Source organism: Pseudochaenichthys georgianus, chromosome 12, assembly GCF_902827115.2.
Source record: "Pseudochaenichthys georgianus chromosome 12, fPseGeo1.2, whole genome shotgun sequence".
Lineage (NCBI taxonomy): Eukaryota > Metazoa > Chordata > Actinopteri > Perciformes > Channichthyidae > Pseudochaenichthys > Pseudochaenichthys georgianus.
Window position 1 is genome coordinate 3,808,218 of NC_047514.1, and position 12,670 is coordinate 3,820,887.

The window sequence follows — 12,670 nt, forward strand, 5'->3', positions numbered from 1 at the left end:
TTCATAAAGCATACAGCAACAGCATCAGAGCACGGTGCAGAGTCTATATATGAGTTTACAGCAGTCCCTCGTTCTTATTATACATCCATGTTGTAGTCCGCTGTATAGAAAACTGTAGTTTCCATAGTTTCCCCACAGCAGCAGACGCACATTCATGACGTCCTCTTGCGCATCGTAAACACGTCGGATAGTGAAAGTGCATTCGGCTTCTCTAAAATACCGCAGTCTCTTCTCCTAAATCCTTTTGAATTCTCCTATCCACTATCCCTTAACCCCGTGACGTTTCACTCAGAGGTCAAGGAATAGGAGATAGGGTTAGAATTTAGGAGCTGATTTTTGGATTATCGGAACGCAACCCCTGCTTGAGACCGGTCTCTACCTGACCCGTCTCAACCATGGTCTCAACGTCTCAACGCGTGTGTCCGTCAGGAAACAAGCTGTTAACAAGTAGTTCCAGCAAACATCCACAAACTGCGATGTTAACAACCTCATGATAACCTCATATGTTTTAACTTAGGATCATACCTGTGTTTAGTCTAGAAAAAGGTAAATGTGTGCATTTTTATTATAAAGTTGTGTATATTTACAGACTGTTGCAAAAACTAGAGGGCTATTGAGTTATTAATTTACATTTTTTGTCAAAGAGATGCTGATTTGAAACCGTTGTATACAGTTACGGCATTTCCTCTTTCTGCCGGAGAGAGGGGAGGCTGTCCCAAAGCGTGCTGCTGTATTTACTCCCTCCATCTGACAGGAGGGAGCCTCGTTGAGCTGCGAGTGTGGCTACAGACGGAGTTCACTCCGTCACCAAGGGGTAGGGGGAGTGGTTTGGGATTGGGCCCTCCTCTCTCACCCAGAGGGAGTCACGTGTTGAAACTCCAGACGCACCTGCAGCCTGAGAGCCCGCCCACATACCTGCGAGAAACAGGAAGTGAGATTTTGCAACAGGCGAAACCCAAAAAGCTACCTAAAATCCCCCCCCCCCCTGTTAAACCCTAACCGTGTCCCACATTCTTCATATCCACCTTTTACTTTTCGGATTAAGCTGCTCTGGTCACACAGAAGCAGGAGGCATTCGGAGTTTCACCTGGTGAGTATCGTGTTTTGTTCGCCCTGAATGTCGACATCTTTCAGCCCTGTTTCCTCGCACCTCATTGCCATATTAGGGCATTGGAATGGTGCCTGCTAAAGACATATAGGTTTACTTGGTCAGATAAATTGACAAACAACACGTTTAACTCGCTCTTAAAGGCAGTAGTGTTTTATTTTCTTTAATTGTTTGCCGAACGCCAAAGTGCTACAGTTTGTTCAGGCCTCAGTGTGTGTGTGTGTTTATGTATGCATTGTATGCCTCAGGGTAAATACACGAGAGGCGTTACATGGGGCTGGGCTAGCATTGTATGTATATGCTATTGTGTATTGTGAGGGTTAGCAGACGGTGCCAGCCAAGTTCCCTTTAGTGAAAACGTATTTTGAGTATCCCATCGAAAGTAAGTCTAGGCTAAACATGTTTTTAAAGGGAGTAAGTATTAACTTGTTAATACTTTTTTGGAGATTTAACTTTTCCTTCTACTCTGCTATGTCATATTAGCTACATTAATCAACTTTATGTATCTAAAGGGAGTTATTGGTTATGTTATGCACTGACTAATCATTCAGGTGTCAGTTATTTTTGCTTTAAATGTATACAAAATACTAAACCATTTTTAATCTTTTTGTTAAGTGGTACTCTCACACTTTCCCAAATGTTTGCAAAATGTGCAAACCCAGAGAAATCTTTAATTTTGATCAAGGCAATGGTCCTTTTCATTCTAATGCCTTTCAATTGCACCATTTCCACTTTAACCCTTGTACTAAGTTCTTGGGAAACACAGGAAACACCTGATGAACATCAGAGAGGGAGGAAGGAAGTTCGTGAGCCACTATATTGTTTACCAGATTTGCTATTGCTCAATCTGGATGGAGATGGTATTGCTTAATGGTTAACCTAGTCATTGTTTCTTCTGGTTTTATTAGAGTTTATAGAAATACTATAGAGTTGGCTATGATGTGCTTTCTTATGGCCGGGTTTGACCAGTGAGTGGCAACTACACTTTTGTTGAACCAACTTTGCAAGGTTTGGATAAGACTTCAACACACCTAAGATGCCGCCCCTTGTCATGTAGGATGTATGCACTGGATGACTTCATCAAACATATTGTTTGCAATACAATTAGCAATAGGGAAATGAAGCAAGATTCACCATGTTACCATTAGTATCCGGACTTTGCTGTAAATCAGGCCTATTCAGAGGAAAGCAACAGTGATTTGGATGAGCAGAGATATCACCGTGTTCCATGGGGTTCAACTCCTCATTAAGGTCACTCATTAATTCCCTCCCTCCCCACTCTCATCACAGATTTGTGAGTGGCATGTGTCCCTCCATCTGGCTCGCACATGCCTTGCCTATGGACATTGCATAATGGCCCTTAGTAATGCAGTGATACTGTGCCACAGCAATACTGGGGCAAGTATCAAGGGCCAAAGATACAAACTGCTTACGTAAAAGAATTAAGACGAGCAAACCGCTCCAGCCGCATCTTCTTACCCTGTGGAAAAAGAAGGATACAAAAGAAGCCATTCTCATTCAAAAGTGAAAACGCTCAGTGATAAAGGAATCAGGCCAAAGAGTGAATCCTTTTCCTTCTTTCATAATTTAAATATGAGGCTTTTTTAAACCGTAAAATGGAGAGGAGGTTTGAAAGAGAAAAAACTATGCATTTTGCCTTTTTTTTTTATCTAAAACAATGTGCCCGATATAAAACAATATAGCTTGACTGTATAGTAATATACAAATTGTTCCTGCCTATGAAGGACAAAAATCTCTTCAAGGTTTTAAAAGATTAAATGGTGCATGTTGTAGTTATAAAACTGCATCAGTAGAGCCAGGAAGCTTAACATTTGTTCCACATCTTGGATATCAAATGGCTACAATGGTGTCACCATCTATCCAAACCATCCATTTGTACTGCCTTATAAGTCGCTAATGTTTGTGTTTGGTGCATGAAAGCGTGCGGTAAAATACTATAAAGAAGAAGTTGTATATGTGCTTAGTAAACCATAACCCTTACTATTTTCACCAGGATTGTAATTGTTGAGAGTGCAGACTGAAGCAGATGGCTGTCCTTATGTGGTAGTTGAGAACAGATCTGGCTGTGTTGTAATGCCTATTGAAGACTGTTTCGCCCATTAAGCTGTTATGGTTTTGCTCTCTAACCACAAATGAGAGAAATATCTGGATTTTTAGATTCACTTTCTTTACTAGCTAGTTACTAAATGTGTCTGGTGTTTGGCAGGGAGTGAACAGTGGGTTTATCAGGGCAAGTTTGCAATAAATAAGGTTGATGACTGAACACTGAAACCGAATCAAACAGTTTATGTACCATAAAATGAAAACCTAAAAGAGAAAGAATGCTTATAAAGTTGCAGTGTTTGAAGAAAATTCTCAACTTGCTCAATTTTTAATGACATTGTTCCAAAAGTTTGCTTTTACACTTTTTTAAGGAGAGCGACTAACCCATAGTATTTAAACATTAGGATGACATATTGGGAAATATTCTTGCAGAGACTTAGATTACAAATGTGTTATAATTGATGTATGTTTTAACATGCACTCAGTTTGCATAGTGATTGTTGTAAGGTTAAACAGATCAACATTCCGTGACGCATATCTATTTTATGTTGCTATGAAAAAATCTCCTTCCAACTACTTCATTTATTTAGGTTTCTAAGCAAAAATGACATTTTTACAAAATCATGTATTTGTACACACAATGACAGCGTTATAATTCACTTTTCCCAATACAGACATCTCTGATTACAGCTTCAACCTATCATGATTAGGTGATCGATTTTAAGTTAAGTAGAACTGTGCTGCTCCCTGTCTGCAAAGAGCTAACATTAACTAGATCTCTTCCTGCTGATATCAACAGGGATTGGTTGTTCTGTTCACAATGTAGCATTATCAGGAAAAACAGGGACGATGTTCGTCTAGTGCCCTATTCACTGGTACCTGTAGAAAAGTCTTTTTGTTTTCAGAATGTTGGCAACATGTTGATACCAAATTATTTGTTCTGGTATCACCCCGAGTTGCTGACATATACATTCACTGTGTACCTTTGCATGTTGTGTTTGTGCGCACGTGCATCCGTGTGTTGTTTCCATCCCTCCACACAATCGTTCTCCTCTGTCTACACACAGTTTGGGCAGGATAAGTGTTCTCTGGGAGATTACTGTAAGGTGTTGGATTATGATAAAAGTGCCGGTGAATGTCATGCTGCAGTTTGAATGCTGCACACTTCAATGGTTTGGTTTCCACACAAGCTTGCCTCCTCTGACAAAAACAACACACAGAGGTTGAACTTAAAAAACCTCTCCTTTTTGTTTTCTTCCTCCATTGTGCTGCATGTTTTTAAAAATAGACGCTTTGTATTTTGTGTCTCCCTCGCTGTGCTCAGGGTATTGGAGTGCTTAGGGATTTCTGCTGCTCAGTAAAATCTGCAGCAGCTCTCATGGCACGACCATCCAGAGCCATAATCCAGACTTTCAAACTGCTGGAATATAAATCCCGTCCGGAGTTTGCATTGGCTGGCCGCTCATCAAGAGGCCACGGAGCTTATTTATTTATTTATTTCAGACCTCTCAGGACATGGCGGCCTGCTGTCGACCGAAGATGACAAGATGTAGACTTTTAATCTTTGCTGCGCCGTGGCGTGCACGCTGAGGGTTTGCACAGAGCGGGAGTGGATAAAGGGCGCTTCTTATCAGGGAAAAGGAGCGTGGGATGCATTACAAATAATAACAAAACCATTGAGTGATTGCAAAACATATGGTTATCAGAATTTGAACAACCTTACCACCAAGATATGTGCTTAACATGGTTCATTGATACCAAGTTACCATATTAAATGATGAATTGAATAATATTAAGAAATTACAGCTGTGAAACAAAAAGGCAACGTTTGGCCAGATCTATCCCATAGACTTGAATATTCAGGAGAGAGTCAAAATGGTATTCCATTCCATGTCACTTGTTAGACGCTTTTATCCAACGCGACTTACATGCTCAATACTGTGCGCAATCCCCACAGGAGCAATTTGGGGTGAAGTGTCTCAGGGACACAACGACATGCTGACTGCAGTGGGGTTTGAACCTGTGACCCCCTGATCCGAACACCATCGTACTAGGCCACTCCACCACACGCCTCCCTCTTATTAATCCACCGCTGTAAATAGTCCAATCAAATGCACTATTAACAGTTGTTTGAGCATTGTTGTAAACAAGTATAGTGTCCAGCTGTCTATAAAAAATAGTACCTTTTTCTTTTCTAGCCAAAAAAAAGGAAACATGAGTTTTTTGGACTCTTTTAATTGATTACGACTTCTGAGTATTATGATAGGGATCAACATATTGTCGGTCTTTATTTTGTGATACCCTTATCAGTATGAAGCAACACAATTTGTTTTTTGTTTCACAGTATCAACATATACAGTTGGGGGTTTAATCATTAACACTCCCCATTCAGAATATGTAAAAGCATCTGGAGAGAGTGGATTTCAAACGAAGCTTGCACGAAATCAGTACATCGCTCTGAGAACGTTTTGCAATCAGTCCTTTTCCACATTCAAATCTTGAAGTGCAGATTGAATACAGCTTAGAAGTGTTGAGTTGTAATTGTGTCGTTAATACATCTCCGTAAGGGGTTAGTGGAAGCATGCTGTGTGAGGATATAAGGGTGAAGAAAATGGGTCTGTCCTGGTGTAAATGGCATGAAGACTAAGCCTGGATGGGGGGATTAAAGGGAAGGGAGCGGGTAGCATATATGATCTATCAGGGCTTAGTACCACAATTATCCCAGCAGCAGCAGCAGCAGCAGCAGCAGCAGCAGCAGCAGCAGCAGCAGCAGCAGCAGCAGCAGCAGCAGTGGTGGTGGTGACAGAGGCTGCGATTTCATTAGTGTTATGTCCAAAGATCTCCAGAATTACGTAAGAGTGACACGCACTCATCGTCTCTGGGCCAGCCCACCGCCTGGCAGGAACATGGCCGTTTGTTTTCCTTTTATCCTCCCTCGCTCAGAAAAAAAAGCCAAAAGGACATCTGTCGGAGTCGGCGGTCGGGAACAGGAGCAGTAGGACCTTTGTGCTCCGGGTGCTGAAACTGTGGCCTGTTGCCATGTAGAGAACAAAGTCTTGATGCTGTGGGCGGAGATGAGCATATGTGGAGATGTTTAAATCCACCTCTCGGTCTAGCACTTTTTTTAGAAGATGACTGATGGAAGTGTAGCAGCAGTCAGAGCAGCGTGGTGTTGCTGTTAGAGGACAGTCAAAAGATGAAGTTCAAGAAATTCATCACCATCATGCAGGCGGCCATTGGGATTGTACCCCTGAACAAAAGGGAGCTCTTGCCGCCCGGCAGGAAACTGTGGAGACCCATTGGGTGAGTTAGAGTTAGATCCCTGTGTGTGTGTATCGTTCCCTTTAGAGAACTTGTGCATAGTAGTAGTAACCTGCGTGATGTGACAGCCCCCCTGTGATTTCTAATATCTACTTCTAAATCCTGTTGTTTCAGAAATGTGGGGTCCTTGTCCTTGTGCCATGGAAGCAATAGATAGCCCTTATTTCTAGGGCTTATTCAGATAGTTTTGGTTTATATGCCAATGTTTTAGGTGTCTTTGAATCTGTTTTGAGAGTTCTGTCTTCCCTGGAAATCTCTTTATGGTCCTCAGACCGAATTGAAAGATGACATTAATGTGTTATTCCAGAAACAATGTCTCTGCTATTCTGAATAATCTACTGTAGTACAGGGCAGACATCTTAAAATATTCACAAATTAAAAAAAAGTTAGCTAGGAACCACTTGTAGTAAAAGTGTTTTGGGAGTCGTCCAACTTTGATGAACTATTCATAATCATGAGTTCTTCTAAATATTTGGACATAAAGGTTTCAAGGATGTAATACATTGGTTGACTGACTGCTTTGAGAGACGCTATATTTTTGAGGTTATAGTTACCCCGTTTTGCATCAGGGTTGGCTGTTCTGATGATTTTAGATTGTGATACATCTCAAAGGCATTCTTTACCTAGTTTCCAGACTAAAGGTATAGATGATGGTATTTATACATTGTTACCAAGCTTCACATAACCTTGATTATCAAATCAGTGCTACATTAATCAGTTTTTGGAGCTTGACCTATATAAGGGACTAAAAGTTTGATTCTCGGTGATTGGATCTAGTGCTAGTCACCCAATTCTAAGGAAGTGCCAACATGAATGGCTTGAGTAAACTTGTATTGGGAAGTTATAGGTGCAAACAGTCAATACCAATGTTTTTCTCATACAAAATCATACCAAGCATCCGAAACTGGCCCCTCAGACTAAATCCTTCTTTCATTTCCTGGATTGAAGTTAGGTATGTCTTGGATTACTTAACTTGTTCTTGGAGATGCTGAGCTGATCCTACAAGTCTGTGTTTAATGTGTAAGGGGCAGCAGGTTTAGTCATGCAGAGGCAATCTGATTGTATCCAGTTACCCCATCTGAATGAATCAGAAACCTCCACTCTGACTCACTGCCATGAAGAACAGAAACGTTGTTTCAGTTTGATAGAAAACGTTGCACGTAGGGACATGTTAGCAATCAGGTTGGACTGAGATGCTGCTCTTGAAGTGAGCCTGCAGATTATCGTATTATAGTCAGTAGTATCAGTGTTGGCCGGGTATCCTCTGGCTTTACTCGGAGCCATACACGGTTGGCTTAGTTCTGGGAAACGTGGCCTTTTATAATCTATTTATAGGTCAACTTTTTCATAGTCTGCCCCCTTGGTAATTGAAATATTTGGTTTATATTTCCTCAACAGTGAATGTTTGAGTTGTCATAATGGAAGTTGAAAAATGTATGTGGTAATCTTCTTTGTAAAAGTGTGTGGTCTGGTGTCTTACTTAAGTGTGCAAAAGATTACATAATAAATTAAGAAAAAATTTGGTCTTACCATCCCAAAGCCCAAGTTTTTTAAATTGATATTTGTTTCCGCCCAAACATAGAGAATTAACAATTGCATAAAAGAGAAAAGCACTCCTGAAATATGTCTAAAACCTAGAAAATTACCATCAACTTTGCTTAAAAATTCTATGGTGCCTACAGAATACCCTTCCTGACTTTTGTAACATTTCCTTCAGCAAGACCACACATTTCTCACTTATCCATCCAAGTAACAAAACATCATTTTGTAATTCTTTATTTGTCATGGAGCTCAGCCCTTCCTCTCTAATGACAGGCTTGTTGAACCCACTGAACCTCATGAAATGTGTGTTCACACATTCAGGATTACATTGTAATCACTTTGGTGATCCCTTAGCTTTTCATCCGACACCATCAGGTTATAGTTTGTGTGCTACTTTGTTTTATGACCAAATCCCTGCAGAACTAACAACACTCCTGTCAGCCTCAGCTGTATCTGTATTAAGAACTTATTAACACATGACAGCATGCTAACAAGGAAGCTAACAACTGAGCAAACATGTTGACATTAGCATTAAGCTTAAAGAACTGCTGTGCCTAAGTACAGTTTGAGGCAAACTTTATAATTTTGATGTTGTTGCTTGAGCTTAATATATGTTTAAAACATTTTGCTCTGTATAGGAGTTTGGATTTTAATAATTATACCAGTGTCCATACAATGTGATACTAAATAAGCAGATGTCATGAAACCTGCTACAAATGTATTATCCATCACAGTTTGACAATGTTTTAGCATAGCATAGGGCAGATGTATATGAAGAGTTATTAAAAAAAAAAAATACTTTTGCGCATCTAAACCTTTTTACATTGGAAGGGTAGAAAATACTACTACTGTGGTTTTATACATGATTTCTAGGAAAGGGCTAAAACTAGTAAATTCAGTATGGTGTAACATGTATTAGTTACACATTAGTGTACATGTCTACAAATCTGCATTTAAATAGATAATCCAGAGATTTAGTATTGCACTTACATAAAGTTTGGGGACTCAATTTATATTGAAATTCACAAACATGGAGCAGAGGCAGACACATGTTGACTTTTAGTCCCAAATATTAGCTTGACCCTTCAAGAAAATGGCATCCTACATTTCCCATAATGGACAAATATAAGTCTTTCATTAGTCTCACTGTGTTTCTTCTTTCAAACAACTTGCTTTCCCTTCTAATTTGTAGCAAAGCAGAGACTTGACAAGAATTTATACGAGGCTGAACAGCACTAAACATGGTGAGTTAACTAACTAACCACCGTGTGAAAAATCTGCAGTGCTACTTAAGAATTAATCTGCAAGATCACAAATATCATGTCACAGCTCGCTTAATAAAAACGTCCTCGTTAATCTGCACTAATACTCTGGACACGCTTGATTCATTGCTCTGTCTTGATCTACAGAATGAAAGCTGGGTCTTACTGAAATATTATTTGATGTGTAACACACTTGCAGTAACGTCTTCTCAGTTAAACTTGTGTGTCTTTCTCTCTCTCTGTGCGTAGGGACCAGCCTGGCTTGGACCAGACCGGCACTGACCTCCTAAAGTCAAACTGCAAGTTTCGCTGGTCCAGAGAAGCTCAGTACTTGTATCTTCGCCGGCTCTCCTCACGCAGCTACTCGGCAATTACAATGGTACGTTCTTCACATAATGTTTAGTGTGGATGCTGTGTTTTGGAGAGGCACATAGAGTCTGGTTTGTATGCTTCTGTTGACCTTTTACTGTTTATGTCAGTGTTGAAGGCAACACAATGCAGGCAAAAACAATGTCTCTTTTCTCTAAACTTATCAAAAGTTGACATTAGATAATGCCTCGTGATCATATTTTCAAACATACATTCCAGATAACTTTAAATACCATAAATGTGTGTAACACACTTGCAGTAATGTCTCGCAAGTAATCAGCTGTTGAAGTTTCATGGTATCTGTTTACACTGCAAGCCCTAGTACTTTATTCTTATTTCTGATGTATTGCTCAAATCAAGTTTCTGTTAAAAAAGTAGCATACATTCCAATATTAATGTTCAGACTCGAATTGCCAAAACTGAGACCTGTATCGGATTCTGACCCACATATGAAGAATCTAAAAGATCAGATTCCATGTGGATTGTCCTGTTCACACAGCGAGGGGAATAAACAGGTCACATTTTTAATGACTCTCACAATATTTGGTTACATTTGGTAAAACACTATGACTCTATTATGCCATCAAAATGAAAAAGGAATTTTGAACCAGGCATTATCCAATGTTAGATTTATATTCTGGAAATGTATCCAAATTAGCACATGTTAAGTACACTGAACAAAAATATAAACGCAACACTTTTGTTTTTGCTCCCATTTTTCATGAGATGAACTCAAAGATCTAAAACATTTTCTATATACACAAAATAACCATTTCTCTCAAATGTTGTTCACAAATCTGAAAAAATCTGTGATAGTGAGCACTTCTCCTTTGCCGAGATAATCCATCCCACCTCACAGGTGTGGCATATCAAGATGCTGATTAGACAGCATGATTATTGCACAGGCGTGCCTTAGGCTGGCCACAATAAAAGGCCACTCTGAAACGTGCATTTTTGCTTTATTGGGGGGGTCCGAAAACCAGTCAGTATCTGGTGTGAGGGTTAGGGTAATGTTGTGAATCGAGTGGCCCATGGTGGTGGTGGTGGGGTTATGGTATGGGCAGGCGTATGTTATGGACGACGAACACAGGCCACTCGATTCACAACATTACCCTAACCCTACCCCTCACACCAGATACTGACTGGTTTTCGGACCCCCCCCAGGCACACCTGTGCAATAATCATGCTGTCTAATCAGCATCTTGATATGCCACACCTGTGAGGTGGGATGGATTATCTCGGCAAAGGAGAAGTGCTCACTATCACAGATTTTTTCAGATTTGTGAACAATATTTGAGAGAAATGGTTATTTTGTGTATATAGAAAATGTTTTAGATCTTTGAGTTCATCTCATGAAAAATGGGAGCAAAAACAAAAGTGTTGCGTTTATATTTTTGTTTAGTGTAAGATAATTTCTCAGTTTGCACATTTAAACATTTGCAAACCTGGCTGCTTCTTTCTGACGCGTTGATGAGTCGGTGTTCCCAGACTTCTTTCCGTATTTGAATAGAATTACGCTGCCTGCATCCTGGATGATGATTAACCAGAGACATGTCATGTCCTGGAAGCCGCATTGTTTTAATGACTTGGTCACAAACATTATTCAGGCCAGTGGAGCTGTTTTGCATTACAATGGCCTATTTTAAGAAACGTTTCACATTTCTCAATTAATGGAATGCAGTGTTTTGACTGGATTGACCAGATTTTTCAAAAATGTTTTTGTCATTATATCATTCCTGAAGTGTTGTTGCTTCGAAGTAAAACATTTTGCCAAGAGAAAATCTGTTTTTAATTATTTAAATTAGTGAATATTGACAGAAATGGTTAAGTTCTACATGTTGTAAGGGATTTGGGATATTTTCCAGTCAGCTGGCATACTTATCTGTGATTTGATAACATACCAGATAAGGGCAGGTTTGAATGGAGGGAGTAGATAGTATTAGACACACACAAAACAAAACAATAGGTTATTGTGGGACAGCTGCAACCTGAACCTTTGCTTCAGCTGCTCATGTATAAGAGCCTTACATGTCCCACATCGTTCTATAACCTCTATATACATTTGTTGAACTTTAGCTGAGGCTGTTCATGGTTTGTGCCACTTAGTTTAAGTAAGAGTAAATCCTAATGGTTCAGCACATAGTGAATAGTCCATAAAAAAGTTGTTCTCATTTTGTCGTGGAAGAACCTAACTCTTTGGGATGATTTAAAACACTGACTGTGAGCCGGGCCTTATCACTCAACCTCACTGATGCACTTGTGTCTGAATTGGTAACAAATGCCTGCTTCCTGCTTCTAAAATCTGGTGGAAAACCGAAACCAGGAGAGTTGCTGCTGCTAAAAAAGCAGATTGATGCCCAAGGTTTTGGAATTGCTTGGCAACATTCACATACAGTATGGCTTTAATGTTCAATTCAGTGTGCACATAAAGTAGGCTATTGTAGTGTACTTTCTACAATGCATGTCCCTCCTATTAACCCAGCGTTTCTCAAAGTGTGGAGCGCGCCGGGCGCAGAGATGTTATAGGTGGGTCGCGAATGGACGCGATGAAAGGGAGATTATTATTTTTTTATTTAAAAGAAAAAAAAATGTTTTGGACCTCAGGCCGGAATCGAACCTGGGTCCTCACGGGCGGTAGTGGATTATTACAGCCGGAGCCTCGCAACGGTGGTGGACTTTCATAGCACCGCTGCACCAGACCTGCTGGAGCCGCCAGAGCCTCGCAACGGCGGGTGTTTGCGGCGGCGGATGCGGTACTGGCGCAGCGGCGCTGTGAAAGTCCACGGCCCACCTATGCCAGAGCCAGCGGCCCACCAACGGCAGCGGCCCACCAACGGCAGCGCCCCACCAACGGCAGCGGCCCAACGGGAAAAGTCCCGAATCTCCTGATGGCCAATCCGAGCCTGCTCACACACAACTGAAACCAAAGTAATTTGCAGACATATGTAAAAATCTCTCATACACACATGTGAAACGCTCTCACACACAGACGCAACAGCGTTGC

At 40.6% G+C, this 12,670-nt stretch overlaps 1 protein-coding gene across 3 annotated transcripts in view; it reads left to right on the forward strand.

Moving 5' to 3' along the window:
* The first annotated feature begins 947 nt into the window (after nt 1–947).
* tjp2a (tight junction protein 2a (zona occludens 2)) overlaps nt 948–12,670 on the forward strand; it is a 36,304-nt gene continuing 24,581 nt past the window's right edge. The window contains exons 1-3 of one of the 3 annotated variants that reach the window (XM_071204946.1): nt 948–1,090; nt 9,228–9,279; nt 9,547–9,676. In XM_071204946.1, the coding sequence (XP_071061047.1) occupies nt 9,674–9,676 (3 nt within the window). In that variant the 5' untranslated portion in view covers nt 948–1,090; nt 9,228–9,279; nt 9,547–9,673. Of the gene's footprint in view, nt 1,091–6,143; nt 6,476–9,227; nt 9,280–9,546; nt 9,677–12,670 lie in introns of those variants that run through there. The other 2 variants (XM_071204945.1, XM_034095731.2) reach the window with 2 other exon arrangements.